General features: G+C 45.0%; 3 protein-coding genes across 3 annotated transcripts; all 3 read right to left on the bottom strand.

Annotated features, from left to right (window-relative positions):
- Positions 1-2,235: 2,235 nt before the first annotated feature.
- Positions 2,236-3,232, bottom strand: LOC118167353 (olfactory receptor 1019-like). Its single transcript, XM_035326664.1, is given in 2 exon segments — positions 2,236-3,184; positions 3,186-3,232. Coding segments are annotated over 2 exon segments (996 nt in total).
- A 2,014-nt stretch (positions 3,233-5,246) lies between these two features.
- LOC118167348 (olfactory receptor 1019-like) lies at positions 5,247-9,311 on the bottom strand. The gene has a single exon (XM_035326657.1). It carries the CDS (start codon positions 7,323-7,325, stop codon positions 6,222-6,224), a length of 1,104 nt encoding a protein of 367 aa, XP_035182548.1. The 5' UTR covers positions 7,326-9,311; the 3' UTR covers positions 5,247-6,221.
- Positions 9,312-13,091: 3,780 nt separating this feature from the next.
- Positions 13,092-14,613, bottom strand: LOC118167355 (olfactory receptor 1052-like). Its single transcript, XM_035326667.1, has 2 exons — positions 14,492-14,613; positions 13,092-14,259 (listed from the first exon to the last, which is right to left on the bottom strand). Exon 2 carries the CDS (start codon positions 14,168-14,170, stop codon positions 13,175-13,177), a length of 996 nt encoding a protein of 331 aa, XP_035182558.1. The 5' UTR covers positions 14,171-14,259; positions 14,492-14,613; the 3' UTR covers positions 13,092-13,174.
- Between the last annotated feature and the right edge of the window lie 2,188 nt (positions 14,614-16,801).

Here is a 16,801-nt window from a genome sequence, read left to right on the forward strand (position 1 = left end):
GCTTATTCTCCAATTCGAACTTCTTAATGGAAGGAAACATGTTTGTGAAAGCAGGCCAAGGGTGGAGAATGTACATAGAGTATTTCAACTTGCCTCACAGTCTAAGAAATAATAAAGACACAAGAAAATTGATCCTAAGGCAAGTAGCACCAAGAAATTCACGGTCTGAGGAGTCCTTGAAGAGATCCTCAGGTGAGCAGAAGTATGAGGACCTTCCCCAGCTCCCTCCGTCAGAGCCTGGGTACCACCCAGCTCTGCAGCCCTACTTCCATGCCCAACAGGGTTTTAGGATCAAGGCTGGGGTCACCACTTGGCCTGTGCTTTCCTGCCCAGGGCCAACTCCAGCTTTCACCACACCTAAGAGAATTTTGAAATTATTAGTCAGTTTTGGTGTTTTGTGTGGTGTTTTTTGACATGGATCAAAAGCAGGCAGGGACAAATAGTACAATTAGTGTGAACCAACAGAAACTTGGCCTACAGAAAGCCCTTCCAGCAGACCTTGGGCTCAGGGCTCTTGTCACACATGGGGTTAAGACTATTTCCATCACAAGTGATGCTGCCCTCCTTCCCAGAGCAAGAAGTGCTCTTTGGAGACCAACCATCCTTCAAGGAGCCATTGGCTTAACAAGTCCTTCTGGGGCTTACAAAGAAAGTTTCCTAATCACCCTGAAAGCTTCTCAGAGGGCTTGTAGTCAACTTCACTCATTGTTCCTAACAAGACATGAGAGACTAATTAGCAGGGACTAACAAGAAAGAAACTTTATTCATTGTTAATGGAAAAGAGCAACTCTACATCTACTTTGTTTGTCAGAGTTAGTGCGGGCTTCAAAATGATGAGCTGGATGTCAGTGTGTTGGTATGTGACAGGTTAAGGCAATTGTCTGGGCCTGGCTGCCTGCAGATGGATGCTCCTCCAAGTTCCCCCGATTAAATCTCCTGCCCCTCATCCTTGAGATTAACTCCCCACCTCCAGGCTGAGGTCTTCTTTCCCTGGTGGGATCATGCAGTGACCCAGCAGCACCCTCACCTCCTCATGGAGGAGGGTATGGCGTTGTGCATGGTGGGAGCACTGGTTATGGTGGAAGCTTCTGTTACACTGGTCTTGTGTCTGCTTGGGATCACTTCTGCATTTTTCTACCACATTTGTTCCTACTCAGTACTCTTTCCTCTCCTATCGGTCTAATGGGTTAGCTTAACTATAATTTAAAGTGTGTTAGTCATCCTAATGTATCTTATGGTTTCTTTTAGAGGAAAAATTACACAATTGTACAACGCCAAGCTAAAGCATTTAGCAATCGTACAATAAAAATAAGCTCAAAGTGCCAGGATAGGGAGCAGGCACCTTCACCATTGTGCACAGGAGATGGCAGATGATAGTTGTCTGACCCTTGAGCAGGTTGCAGTCACTGAAGAAGTTTCTGAGAAAAACTTGCAAACGCAGCTACTATCAAAATAAGTCCTTGTTGCAGCAAAATGTTGTTATAAAGCCCAGTGTGTACTGCTAGTACTGGTGACGCTGAATTATCTGGGCCACAGGGCTTCCGCAAAGCAGTTGTGGCAGGAGGGAGGAAACAGGGCTTTGGAGGAAGTTTCTGGGAAGACGGTGCCTAACTCAACAGCACAGGCCAAGTTCCTCCTGCAGCCCGTCAGGAGGTAGGCAGTAAATGTCTCAGTGGCTGGATGACCTGTAGGCCTGCTTTTTTTTTCCCAGCTAAAGATTAGAAAGGCAACCTGGGAAGCACTTTATGAGGTGGGACAAAGTTCTACTCCTGTGTCACACAGTCAGTGGGAATTGAATCTTGGTGTGCTGCTAGAGGACCATTTTTCATAGTCAACCAGCTGTAAGGTGTGTTCACCTGTTCTTTGTCATGAAAAGATCTCTTGTCATCACTTGCATGCTGAAAGCAACAGCTGTTATTTCTTCTTGCTGCTCAAGACAACAGTGGTCATATATTCTCAAACCACAAAGGGCCAGAAGGGCTTCAGTTCCTGAAACTGTTATCAGACAAAGTAACTAATGCATCCCTGACTGAGTAAAGGCCAATACATGGTCTAATCCAAGAGCAGCTTGTGAGCAGGCATTTAGGAACAAGGTAGAGATTTACCAGTACTTCCGTCCCCATGCTTATCAGTAGCTTACTGGAGAGCACCGCTTCTTCCATTACCACCGCTGCAGAAATGGAAAGGTATAGACAGTTCTGAGATCTCTCAATTCCTCTGATGCACCAGGAAAAACTATCTGTCAGAGGAACGCTTCCTCTCTATCACCCTCCCCAGAGCATCCTTCACTTCCTTGTTCCTCAGGCTGTAGATGAGCGGGTTCAGCATGGGGGTGACGATGGTGTAAAACACAGAGGCCACCTTGTCCAGGTCCTGGGAATGCCTGGAGCTGGGCCGTGAGTACATGGATGCAGCAGATCCATAGAAGAGGGTCACAGCAGCCAGGTGGGACGCACATGTGGAGAAGGCTTTGCGTTTGCCGGCAGCTGAGGGCATCCTGAGGACAGTGGCCAGAATGTAGGTATAGGAGATGAGGATGGTCAGATTGGTGACAAACAGGTTGAAGCCCACCACAACAAACATCATGACTTCATTGATGGTGGGGTCTGTGCAAGAGATGGCATAAAGTGGGGGCCCCTCACAGTAGAAGTGATTGATAATGTTGGGGCCGCAGAAGGACAGCCGGAGTGCCACCCCTGTGTGGATGGTGGCATTCAGAACTCCAGCAAGGTATGAGCCAGTGACCAGCCACGCACAAACCCTGCTGGACATGGAGATCACGTAAAGCAGAGGGCTGCAGATGGCCACGTAGCGGTCATAGGCCATCACGGCCAAGAGGTAGCACTCAGTGGTGGCAAAGAGAGCGTAGAAATAAAATTGTGCAAGGCACGCAGAGTGAGAAATGACCTTCCTTGATGACAGGAGGTCTGAGAGCAGTCTCGGGGTGATTGAGGAGGAATAGCAGATGTCAAGGCAGGACAAGCTGCTCAGGAAGGAGTACATGGGGGTGTGAAGCTGGGAGTCCAGCCTGATCAACACAATCATTGCCAGATTGCCTAACAAAGTGATCACATAGATCACCAAGAAGACCATAAAGAGCACAGCCTGGACATCCCTCTGCTCTGAGAATCCCAAGAACACAAATTCAGCACTGGGGGTGTGATTTCCCCTGGCCGCCATTGTAACAGTCACTGTAGGAAAACAGAGATGCAAAGAAACACAAAGTCAGCATACTCCTTCCTTCCACCCCCCCTTAGATAAATGTTAGAGGTGTGTCTTCTTATCAGGGAACATAAGGTGTGGAGGCAGCAACCGTAGAATTGTACATGAATATGTAGAACATATTCAATGTTTTTCTCAAAATACATTTTAAAGTAAACAAGGTGCATGTTGGAATGCATTTCTAATGGTTTTATTCTGGTTCTAATTTGGTTTGATAAAGTCATTTCACAAATAGGAAGGTTTATTCTATTTTCTGAAGATTTTGAGCAGTTTATAACTCAGGTCCAATGAGACAGTCCCAGCAATTTATTCTGACATTAGAAATTCTAATCTGATTTTTTTATACTTCAATTTTATTTTATTTTATTTGGTCTCAGAAGAGGAAAAACGTTGGTGAGAGATAGAGACATTTTTAGAGACTTTATTTTAGGAAAGCCAGAATTTGTCACAATAAAATTCTCATTTCTTCCCTTCCTTCCTGTGAAGAAGGTGGGAGCAACTCTGGAATTGTTTGAAACAGGATATTTAGTATAAATATCAACACACATGTGCCTTTAAGTAGACCATTTCTATCATTCTTGTGACACCACTAAATTGAGAAAGGTAAAGGAAAGAATTTTTAAAAATTGCTACCAGTGGAAACCCCAGCAACGCTATGGTGCCATTGCTAAGTGGGGGGAGTAAGTTTCTGATAATGCAGTTTAAAAAAATAATAACAACACCTCTTCCCAAAAGAGAAGTTAGAACTGGTTGCAGTTACACAAGACATCAAACTATACCCTTGGAAAGGACCCTTCAGCACGTGGAAAACTCAATGAACATGCCCTTATCTGACCCATACACGCATCTCTTAAATCTGGACTTAGTGAGACCAGGACTTCACATCTTGTTATTATTTCTTTCCAGGAATTCAAAACCAGCTACAGAAGCTTTCACACCACCCTAAAGCAATCTGAGGTTTTCCCTACAACCCAGGCGGTGCTGCTACACAGTGAGCTTTGAGCACAGTAATGAGTAGAAGCTCACCAGGCTATGCAGCTCCAGCACCCTCGGCTCAGAAAAGCAGCTTCTGGATTCCTCGGTTTCACCTGAGAGAGCCCAACCTCAGGCGAGTGTTTTGTGTGCCTCAGTCTGCCCTTCCTAACAGCTCAGCTCTTGGCAGCGCTTTCAGGCCAATGCTGGGAGAAGCTGTTAACTCACCTTTTTGCTCACACCTTAGGACCCTTTCCAGTTTACGGGAGACAGAGAGGCGAGACTGGTTGTCTTCTAGACCCAAATTTGGTGTGAGAAATAAGCCCCACTTTCTCCCTGTGTTCATGCTAAAGGCAAGAATGATTTGTCAGCCATAAAGGGCAACAACCCTTGACCAAGAAAAGCTGCTCTTTATATGATTCTTCCATTAAAAAGTTTTGTTAAACACCCCCTTTCCCCCCCCCCGGCAAGTTGTGTCATACAGGAAATTTCTCTTGGGAGTTTATGACTTTGGAAACATCTCCTTACGGAGGAGACATGCACTGATAAGTAAACACAGCTTCAGCACATTAACTGAAAGCCTGAGAGGCTGTCCTTCTTCTTTTTATGTGTGATTTGTGTCTCGAAATTGTGGAGAATTTAAAAGAACTGATGTAAAACAGAGATTCAAGGATTAGGCAATAGCTCAGCATTTGGAGAAGTGTCACAAACACTAACTGGAGGACGGGGGGAGGAGAAGGGGAGGAAAACCGTTCAAGAACTCTTCTGCCACTGTTTGTTTTAACGTTATATAAGATATCCTGTTATTAAAAATCCAGAGAGCTGGACCCAGGCATAGAGTCACAGCTGGATTTATGAGAAGTTTGCCTTTAACTGATTTTAAAAGAACAGAATGGTAATAGTATTTGCCATTAGGTCTTCTAGGAAGTATTTCATATCATCCATGGAAAACTTATTTGTGAAGTTAATATCTGATCTTCGTGACCTTTATGTTAAAGCAAAAGCATGGTGCTAATACTATCTTCATCCATTTTTGCTTTTTCTCCCAGAAACTCCCTTGCATGTTGAGCAACATGTACAGCTGAGTTATAAAACATTGACTAAAAGCTAGTTTCTCTTTCTCCCTTTGAGGGCATTTTTGAACATCAGAACATCAGCATGAGGATCTGATGCTTTCCCTTGTGCTTAAATATACCCTTCAGAATAGCCTGAATGTGATTGCTCTGGACAAAATCTGCATTTGCCATGGCTACATGTCATCCTATCCTCAGCTGCCAAGCAGCAAGTGGAAAAAACATATTTTCCAGAAAAATTAATGTCGCCATGATGGGCATGTTAAAAATAGATCAGATGAATCAAGGTCCCCAGATGCATAGTTGTATCTGAAAGGGGAACTAGTGGTGACTAACCCAGATATGAAAGCCTACAATTAGAATTGATGACTACTGGACTGAGATGACTCAAACCCCGTCTCTGAAACCTGGAAACAGAAATAATTATTAAGCTGCAGCTGGGATGGAAAATAATCTCTGCCTGGACTATCCTTGGACAAGCCAAACAAAATAATAAATCAGGTACATTGTACTAAAGCAAAACCTAAGGCAACTACTTAGAAAAATTTAAACCAAAGTGACAAAAAGCTTTGTCCCTCCCCATGATGTATTTTTTATTTAGCTTGTCTTCTGCTCTCAGCCACCTCTTTTAGCCGACAGAATTCAAATATTATTGTGACTTAGCATAAATCCTCCTCAGCAAAAGGTATTGGATGTGCAGGTTCTAGCAGTGTCACTTTCCTTTGAAAGTGTCACAAACAATGGAAGTGTTTCTAAGGCTGTTTTTCTTCATTCTATCAGATATCATAATTATGGGTAATTCCTTCTTCACAGGACCCCATCATGGGGTTCAGTCACAATTCATGCGGTGTTCAACACAAGGCAGAAGGAGGTCTTCTGAACAGACGTGCAGGAATGTGCAGTGCCCTCAATACATCAGGTGTCTGACTTATTTCTTCTGCTGCCTCAGCTCTGTCAGGTGACAGCCATATGAGTTTTGCTGGGGGGAGACTGGTGGCAATACGTGCAGGAGAGGGGCTTCCTCACAGCTCTTCTGAGGGCAATCCTCACCTTCACATTCCTCAGGCTGTAGATGAAAGGGTTGAGCATGGGAATCACCATGGTGTAGAAGACCGAGGCTCTTTTTCTTTCCTCTTCTGCATGACTGGAGAGGGGGTGGAGGTACAGGAAAGCTGCAGAGCCGTAGAAGAGGGCAACAGCCATCAGATGGGAGGTGCAGGTGGAGCAGGCCTTGTGCCTGCCCTCCACAGAGCGGGTGCTCCAGACAGCAAGCAGGATGAAGGCGTAGGAGGTGAGGATGGCCAGGGCTGTGGTGGTGACAATGAAGGTGATGCACAAGATCATCACCACCTCATTGAGCCAGGTTTCAGAACATGAGAGCAGCAGGAGTGGTGGGATTTCACAGTAGAAGTGATTGACAACATTTGGGCCGCAGAAGGACAGTCGGAGGAGACCAGCAGTATGCACCAAGGCGTTCAGACCTCCGGCAGTGTAGGAGCCCACCACCAGCCGGACACGGATCCTGTGGGACATGACAACCACGTAGTGCAGAGGCTGACAGATGGCCACGTAGCGGTCATATGCCATCATGGCCAGGATGATGGCTTCCGTGGTGATGAAGACCGCGTAGAAGAAAAACTGTGTGATGCAGCCATTGAAAGAAATGACGTTCCTACCAGTGAGGAGGCCCGACAGGAGCTTTGGAGTTATGGATGAAGAATAGCAGATGTCCAGGAAGGAGAGGTGGCTGAGGAAGAAGTACATAGAGGTGTGAAGCTGTGGGTCGGTCCTGATGAGGACGATCATTCCCAGGTTCCCCACCAGAGTGGTGATGTAGATGAGTAAGAAAATCATGAAGAGCAGCTCCTGCAGGTGGGTGAAGCCCAAGAGGACAAACTCTGTCACACCCGAGTGGTTTCCCCCAGTCATGCTCCTGGTTCTGGCACAGAGGATATGGAGAGAAACACAGAGGAGAGGTGAAATCATTTCTCCAGCTTGCAGAACTACACAGTGCCTGAGGATAAAGCAGGATTTGGTGTTTCCTGGGTGAACAGACATGCTTATATGGAGAAAAAATGACAGCTACCCTCAATGGGCAGAGTGATGATCAAAAAAAAAGCAGTAGCCAGCAGGTCACAATATGGAAAAAAAAAATATTAAAGCTGGAGCTTGTTCCCTGGCCAGCACACTGGAAAGAATTGATCTTGGAAAAGATCTTGCCAATGACCTCTTCTCATGAACAATCCAGATTCTTTCCAATGGGTATAGAAATATGATTTATTTTCCCCTAGGGGGAAGTTTCTTATTTATGGAGAAATAAATGCACCTTAATTTGCCAGTTTAATTAAATAGATTACAGACCATGTTAGAGTGATTTTCTGACTCTCTAGTGATGTGTTTGGATCAATTATTGTGAGACTAGCATACCTGTTTGCAATTCTACGTATTTATAGCTTCAAGAGAAAACCTTTCCCTTCTAATTGGAATTATAAACCAATGACATGAATGTGAACAACTCTGACAAGGTGTGTCTCAAAAGGTCAGTGACTAGGGCTAAATCATTGGCTCCTCTTGGTTGCAGCTCTAGATTCATAAATGCATTAGGTAGCCAGCAGGAAAAAGGATGCTCTATTGCATATACACACATATATAGACATTAAAACAAATAAATAAATAAATAAATAAATAAATAGTTTTTCACACAGGGTGGAAAATCCATCCTTCCCTTGTTTGTCTGTTCTTACATATCATCTTTTTCCAACCTAAATGATTTTATGTTTCTATGATTCTTGTGCCCCTTGGATCTACCAATATAAGGAATTTTTATCCATTGTTTGAATTCAGAATTAGGATTAGAGTTCAGACATCCTGGGGTATGGGATTTTTCCTTGAGGAGAGACCTTAGCTTCACAACATTGCTTGGTGACAGGGTTTCTGCTTCTGCAGGGCAGTGGGCACACTGGTTAAGAAAACCCTTTTTCCAGGATTTCTCTTTTTTTGGAAATTTTTCACAAGTGGTCTCACTCGCACTGGTCTCAGCTTTCTGTTCCCAACCCAGTGAACACAAACACAGCTCTTCATGGTCACTCCTGCCCATAGCTGCCCTTTGGAGCTCAGGGTTGTGTTTCCCTTCTCTGCAAGAGGAATCAGGGCTTGCTGTGAGCTGCTCGCTCTTATCTTCTAAATACCGTCTGTGCTCTGCTCCTTCTGGGCTCGCTCAGACTGCACTCATCCAATGGTACTGTGTAGAGGTGCTACTGAACATGTATTGTCCCCTTTCTCCCCTTCTTTCTTCATCTCTTTGTTGCATTTTTTTTTATCGCATTATTTTGCCTTGATATGCTGGAGCTTCTGCAGTTCTCTTCTATTGCCATGAAACCACACATGGACAAGACCTCACCAGCTGGGTGATGAGAGAGGATCCTGGGGGTAATGTACAGAGCTTTCAAATGGCTGACAGAGACACTGAGCCTCATGTCATCCAGCACAAACCTGCCTCAAAATTCACAAAAAATCACCTTTTCTGGTCCACAGCAGATCCTGAGTTATTCTCAGGAAAGTCCTCACTGCTCGTTGGGCTGAAGGTGTCATACAAGCTCCACCAGTGTCCCCATCGCAGCCCTGGCAAGCCTGGGAGATTTAAGCCTTATCCCACACCCACAGGACAAATTGCCAAACGTTCTTTGCAACACCTGAAAAACAGCAAGCTTTCCCCAAAGAGCCTGGGTTAAACACAGAGATTTTTCTCTGGGGTTTATGTTTTAGGGATGGGACTCCCAAAGCACGTCAGAAATGATGCATGTGGGGCCCAAGCAACTTGACTTACACACACAGCTTTGTTGTGAGGAACGAAGCACAAAGCAATGTGGTTTTGCTGAAGATTTAAATTTGAGAGATATTTTTTTTCTCCAACATACCTGGAAAACAACATTTGATAACTCTAAATAATAGTTCAATTTAAGGAAATCATTGTTTTATCTTGCAGTGGTCAGATTAGTTTTCTTTTGTACTAGATATCTGCCTATGGCAGGTGTGGATATATTAAAGAAAAAGCGGATTGAAATGTAGATGTCAATTGGTTGTAATTTTCTTTTTTCAAGACAACATATCATTTTCCATTTCTGCTTTAATACATTCTTGCGCCATCGCTCCCCATTACAGAGCCTACGAGCTGCTCTTCAAGCAGCTTTTGCATGGATGCAGCACTCTGCAGGGTTGTCCATGGGCAGGAGATGCATCACCCCTGCACCACTCGCATGAAATTCCTATTTCACGTTGCACAACATAAAGGGTGTTGGGTGGTGCACTCGGACTCGGGTAGCTCTCCTCTGAGTTAGTGCAGGAATCTCAGTCAGCATGGTTTTTTATCTTTCTGCTGGCCACACACCTTGGCATTCAGTGTCACTGTAATTGTACTTCATGTATTTTTCTTCTTCTGTTCTTATTCATGGTAAAATAAAAATTAAAGTTATTTATTTAAAAAAGAGATAACTGTTTCTCACATTATCCACTAGAGATGATCTTTAAATATTCTATTCTATTCTATTCTATTCTATTCTATTCTATTCTATTCTATTCTATTCTCTACCTATACCTATACCTATATCTACACATATTTGAATAAAATCCTGCTGAGAGAGAAATGGGTATCGCTACTGCAGCACTGGTGGCTCTTTGCCAGAAGGACACATTGATGGCCCCCACAACCCTTGTGTCCTTCTCTGCCAAGCTGCTCTGCCATCTGTCCTAGTGCCAGGGAAATGCCCCTGGACCTGGCATTTTCCCTCGTTGAGGTTTGGGTGATTCCCATCTGCCCATTTGGGATGCCATCATGGACAACAAGAAACAAAACCAATGGGAAGGGCAGAGGAGTTGGAAGGGAAGGTGCCGTCTTGACATGCTTTCTGTTATCACCTGCTTTTGTTTCAATTCCATTCATTTTCAAACATTTTGCATGTGTTCTGAAACCACAGGACAAAGCAAAGTGCTAAGGATTGACTTAACTATGAGCTTCTCTCCAGTCAGAAGTTCGCCTCCAGCAGCAGGAGCTGCATCAGCTGGGCACTTCCAAGTGCCTTGAAACTGCTAGAAGCAGCGTGGAAACCTCTCAAATTACTGGGAGGAATACCCACCCTGAGGAGGTGGAAGAGGTGATGCCACCCCAATTTAGAGGCATTTGGGTAATTGCACGCATCCCTGGGAGGAGAATAAAACCTGGAGTTTCCCCAGCTTTTGGTTGCTTTTGGTGTTCTGCCCACGAGCAGCACAGAAGCTCCACTGCTGGAACTCAGAGCCTGTGACAGAAGCAGCTGCATATCTCTGGAAAGGTGTGAAAAGAGATGGGTGAAGGAATACTATTGTAAAATAGGGATTCCTCTTTTGCTTTGTGAGTCCTGCAGGTTTTCCACCTTTCCACTGAGACCTTCCTTTTCTTAATAATAAAAACATTTAATAAAAACACAGAAATAGCAAAAGTGGAATGCTAATTATATTACTAGTTTCTAACAGAGCAGATTTTGTCCACGTATCTCCATTGCAAATGCTGGAAGTTCAGGAGCACAGCCAAATATTGGCAGGACTGAGATTTGCTTGGTTTGGGAGGAGGGGGCAGGCAAGAGCAGAAAAGAAGACTTCAGTTTTATTTTCAGTTTTATTTGATATATACTGTCTGCTGGGGCAACCTTAAAAGAATTCATCCATGTATAATGGAGATGTGTTGATTTCTGACTCAGGAAGGAGAGCAGCCAACCCCAGCGCATGAGGGACCGATGTGGAGCAAGGCACTTTGCTCCAGCACTTGGTGCTCGCAGTCTGAACCCCATCAGCCTCCTTTCTTTGCCTGTTTTCCAGCTCCCTTTGAAAAGCCATTTTGCATCCTGTGCTCCAAAATTAAAGCCTCCCCAGGATGGATGGGGGCAATGCAATTCTCACAAGTTCAGAGACTTGGCACTTTCACATTTCTAGACTGAGAGAAGGCAGCGCATGGACCACCCCAGAAGGAGAACTTTAGCACACTTTAATGATAGAGTATTGACAATTTTGTATAATTAAACACTGCATGTATTTAAATAAAAGAACAGTGTTCTAGCTCTCACTGTCCTTTCCTCGGATCACGTTCAGTTGTCTCAGCAGGGGTGAGCACACCTCTCACTGGAGGAGAAACTGCCCCAGAGTGTGGTGCCCTGCTTGGTCTTGGCTTCATTCCCATCCCCGAGGGCACTTTTAAAAATGAGAGTGACAAAGTGAGACAAGCCTTGCTTGCATTGCGAGCTCCTCACTGCCTCTTCCCTCCCAGACATCCCCTTCCTAACTGATCATTGCTTCTTACCCTGCTGTGGCTATCGACACCCTACAGCAAGGTCCCCAAACTCTCTCTTTCAGAAATGGTCATTCCAGGACATCAGCACTTGGTTGTTTCACGTCCCAGTCGGTGTCCACCTGGTCTCTTCTTATCCATAAATTTTCAGGACTGTTTGTAGCGAGCATGTAACACAGAAACCAAAATGATTTAATTGCCTTTGAAAAACATGTATATGGGCATGTACACACCTATACTGTGAAATGCTGGGGTCCTTTTCAATGTTATTGGCTCACATAGTAGTAGATACTGATATATTTTAAAGCTATAGGAAAACACTCTGTGATTTGTTCCACACTTGAAGGAAAAAAAAAAAAAAAAAAAAAAAAGAGGAGACAGCACTAGATGTGGTTAAAATTGTGCAGTGAAAGAGAAGACAGAGGAGCAGGCTAACGGTGATGGAGGGAGACCATGAGCTCTGTAACACCCAATTTCTCCCTCTGCTTTCCAGCGAGACAGCTCTGCTCACCCTGTCCAATCCAAAGGTTTAAAGCAAGGGAGGTTCATTGGAAACACTCCATACTGCTGCTGCCACAGAATTCCCCTCATTGATGTCATAACAAGGAATTAAGCACGAGACAAGCTGTAAGAGGAAATGCTCTTTGCAGTTGATTTTTTTTATTATTTTTTATTATTTTTTATTTTTTTTAACACTGATTCCACCCATGGTTAATCCAGGATGGACACTAAGGTTATAAGCAGTCAAACCAGAAGCGGTTGAATTACACTCCATGAAATGCTGGGCACAGTCCATGTGCACTGAACACCTCTAGGTACTCCTGAGGGCTCCTGTGCATGTAAGACAGAAAAGAGGAGAAAGTATCTGTAAAAATTAAAAAAAAAAAAAAAAAAAAAAAAAAAACTCTAATTTTTTTCACTACAAGCCACTGATAGTTGCTGCTACAAAGACTATTCAGAAGTGAGAGGTTTGCTGTCCATGAAAGTAGAAAAGAAAACCAGTGGTGTGATTTGTTCTGTGTAGAGAAAAGCAGCTGATTGCAGATGGGGTTATGAGTGATCTTACTGGCAAACCTGGACAGATTTTGCCTAAACACGCATATTTGCAATTTGGCTTGCTGACAAATAGTCTGGCACAGCCACATTCCTATCCAAGCTATGGTACTATTTATGATTTTTAAGTCACAAAACTGCTGGTATTCAAGTGAACCTTCTAAAACCTCCCACTTTCCTATGGGGTAAACCTCACTCTAGAAAAAGCTTGTGCCTAGCCTAAATTGTTCATGTAGCCTTTCTCAATAACTAGCAGAAAGAAACAAGAGGCTGCAGAGTGACTCCTAAACTGATTGTGTTCGGCTGCCCAGAAATATTTGTAAATACTGATTAATTTATTAGTGGAGTTGCTCTGGTGAAACCAGATTTTTCAGTTCTGTGAGACAAACATTAACAGGTCTGCAGACAAATTGCACAATTTGCTGTAGCAAACACACACACACAAAATAAATAAATAAATAAAATTGAAGGCCAATCTGCTACTGCAAATGCCAAACACACCGGTCACATAACTTACAACCTCATTTATTTACACTGTTCAGGTTCTTTTCCTGTCTCTAAGTTTCCTCAAAGCCTCCTTCACCTCCTGGTTCCTCAGGCTGTAGATCAGGGGGTTCAGCATGGGGGTCACCATGGTGTAGAGCACTGCCACCCACTTGTCTTCTTCTCTTGACTTGAGTGAGCTTGGCTTGAAATAAACAAAGAGGCCGTTCCCGTAGAAAATGCTGACGGTGGTGAGGTGGGAGGCGCAGGTGGAGAAGGCTTTGCATTTGCCCTCAACTGAGCGGATGCTCAGGATGGTGGAAATGATGGCGATGTAGGAGACCAGGACAACAAGGCCGCTGGAGACACCAAATAAAAATGTCGGAATTGTTATTATAAGAGAAGTGAGAGTACTGTCGGATGAGGAGAGAGACACCAGCAGAGAGATGTCACAGAAGAACAGGTTGACCACGACGGAGCCACAGAAGGACAGATTAAACATGCCGATGGTTTGCCCCATGCCATTCACCAGCCCAGCCAGGTAGGAGCCACCCACCAGCTGGACACAGAGCCTCGGGGACATAAGGACCGAATAGTGCAGCGGGTGACAAATGGCCATGTAGCGGTCGTAGGCCATCGTGGCCAGCAGGAAGCACTCGGTGACCAGGAAGACGCCAAACACAAGGATCTGGGTGACACATCCTGCATAGGAGAGGGGCTTCTGCCTGACCAAGTCAGCCAGCAGCTTGGGGTTGACAACTGTGCAGTAGAGGAGGTCTACCAAAGCCAGATTGCCCAGGAAATAATACATGGGGGAGTGGAGCTGAGGGCTGGTCCTGATTAATATGATTATCCCCAGGTTCCCTAGCAAAGTCATGAGATAAACTACCAGAAAGGCCGTGAAAAGGGTAAGCTGAACCTCTAGATTTCCTGTGAACCCCATTAAGCTGAATTCGACTGTCTGTGTGCAGTTTCTCCCTCGGCTTTTCATGACTGAGCACAGCAGAAGATCGTGAATAAGCTTTTGCAAATTGCTTATGGCTAAACTCATGAAACCAATACTGCATCCCAAAAAGCTGGACCTGGAGGGGCTGTCACTGGTGGCATCCAGGAAACACAGTCATGAAAAACAGCCCGATCCTAGGAGAGAAAATTACAGCTAGGTTCATCACAAATTACAAAGGAAAAATAAATAATGGATAAATAAAATCATCACTGCACATGCAAAATCACATATATCAAGAAAATATCTGTGGCCCATCCCTTTAAGTCCCTCCCAGAGACATCCAGACTTTTCCTCCATCAATAATATTTAAAAATAAAAAGTATCTAAAAACATCCCACCCTAGGTCATCCATGATTTGGTATTTACCTCTATGAATTCTTCTTATCTTAATATTTATCTGTTAGCAATAGAAGTCCCTGTTAAATCTCATGAAAACAGCAAGTGAGGGCAGCATTGCTTCTTCTACTTAATAGAATACTTAATTCTTGCACATCACCAGCCCTGTGAATCGCAGTGTTGTTCAAAATTACACAGTTTGTCTCTATTCCCACAATGGTCCTTTCTTCCTCCTCCCCCTGTGACCTCTCTGAGACATGCAGCTATGAAACAACTCTGCAAAGGGACTTCTCTAAGAAGCTGCCTTCACCTAATATTGCCTTACGGGATATAGAGTCATCACTGCTTTGGGACCCAGGGACTTGTGGAGCAGTCCCAGCCCCAGGGAACTCATAAAACTTGCCTTTGCTCTAAGTTGCAATATTAAAAAACATTTCTGTGCTAAGGCAAAATGAAGTTGGCTTGGTCTTCCTCTAGATCTGAGATAAAAGGGTTGGTCTCCAGGTTCCAGCTCTCCAGGAGTTGTCCACTCCTTTTTATTCAAAGGAAAATAAACATGTGTCTCTGTTTCTGTGCCTTTGCTTACCCAGCAACTTTAGTAAGGACCTCTGGAATGGGATTCATTGCACCCCATTTCAGATTCAGCACGGATTGCAACCCAAAGCTCAGTGCCTGCTGTTACCTCTCCCGTGAGCCTCTGGCCAACGCAATCAGCAGGGCTGATGCCTCCCTCAGCTGATGAACGCTGGTGTCTGACCTGGACCCCACCAATGTACTTGACCAAATCCCCCTCAACCACAGAGGGCACTGACATACAGAGTCAGGGAATCACGGAACAGCTTGGGTTGGAAGCAACCTTAAAGATCATCCGGTTCCAACTCCCTTGCCACAAGCAGGGATGCCACCCACCAGACCAGGTTGCTCCAAGCCCCATTCAGCCTGGCCTTAACTTCTAAAGTTCAGGGCCCTGACTTTGCTCTTTGTCAGGCTCATTTTCCTCAAGGTCATTAACTCCTCAAGCGCATGGTTGCTGCAGCCCAGGCTGCCTCTGTTGTCAACCTCCTTACTGAGTTCATCCGCACTGGTGAGCACCAGGCCCCGTAACTGGCTGGTTGGTGACACGGTGCTGCTCGATGCTAAGAGCCACGTCCTTTCCAATGGAGGTGGTTCCCAGCTCTAATCACCGAGTAAAAAAAGGGGACGTGGATCCTACACCTGAGACAGCAGCATTTGCTCAAGCTTATGTTTAAATCAAATTTGACCAGAATTAAGGTAACTCCACTTAAAATAGAGAGCTCCAGCAGATCTCTGAGATCCAGCACCTGCTTTCTGCAGGAGACGATTTCAGAGGCAAGACCCCGAAGACACGATAATCAGGGTTAAACCACTGTTTGTTGCCTTCTTTCTGCCTCCTTAAGTAAAACAAACTTCAGCTGGAAGCTTATGTGCATCTAAAGTAGGAGTGTTTGAGAGACACTGAGACAAAGCTACAACAGTTTTTGAGGACGTATCCTGCCCGTTGAGAGGAGAGGCTGCCAAAGCAACTGGCAGCCCAACAGAACAGATGCCGGTGCCAGCCCCATCTCTGCTCGCTGCTCGTTTGCTCCCCAACCGTCAGGATTAGGAAGCTCTTTCTGGTTTCCCCAAGGACAGCAAGCTTGCAGGATGGGCAGGAAAGTGGTGTCATTTGGCTCTGTGAGACAGGGCTCGGTCAGGAAGCCACAAAAAGCCAAGCAGACGTGCTGGAGCCACAGTCTTGTATTTTAGCTCACCAAAAGTTCTTGTTTGCATTTAAATTCAGAGGAGGGTGGAGGTGAGACCAGCTGGACACAAAGCCTGGGGGCCATGTTCATTAAATATTGTATTTCCCGCACTGCCAAATAACAGCTGCAGGTCACAGCAGCAAGACGAGGCATGCCGGGGCCATAAACAAAACATAAAAATAGCGTGGAGGCTTCTACAAAAAAGAAATAAGTGGCAATCGTCCCTTCACCTAGGTTAAACAGCACCCTGAGGATGGCAGTGGTGGAGCAGCAGGAGCACGGGGGATCGGCAGGGACTGTGCACCAAGAACTTCACTTTGCCTTGTTACTGCCAGCAAGCACCCCACGGGCTTAACTTTAGGGCCGAGGAAGGACCTGAGGCTGAGATTTCCTAGGGAGAATTTGCCACATGGGAAACCCCAGTGGGGTGCCCCCCTCGGCAGGGCGGCTGCAGTGCTGATAAGGCAGGAACGGGAGGGCAAACCCTGGGAGGGAGACACCTGGCTTGCTCCAGAGTGATGGGAAAGACAACGATGGGCTGGATTAAAGAGTAACCAGGAGTTATCAAGATTCTCGG

Source organism: Oxyura jamaicensis, chromosome 5, assembly GCF_011077185.1.
Source record: "Oxyura jamaicensis isolate SHBP4307 breed ruddy duck chromosome 5, BPBGC_Ojam_1.0, whole genome shotgun sequence".
NCBI classification, from domain to species: Eukaryota; Metazoa; Chordata; class Aves; order Anseriformes; family Anatidae; genus Oxyura; species Oxyura jamaicensis.

Excerpts from the sequence above, each read along its gene's own strand:
- LOC118167348 (XM_035326657.1), bottom strand. The coding sequence starts at position 7,325 with ATGTCTGTTCACCCAGGAAACACCAAATCCTGCTTTATCCTCAGGCAC.
- LOC118167355 (XM_035326667.1), bottom strand. The coding sequence starts at position 14,170 with ATGAGTTTAGCCATAAGCAATTTGCAAAAGCTTATTCACGATCTTCTG.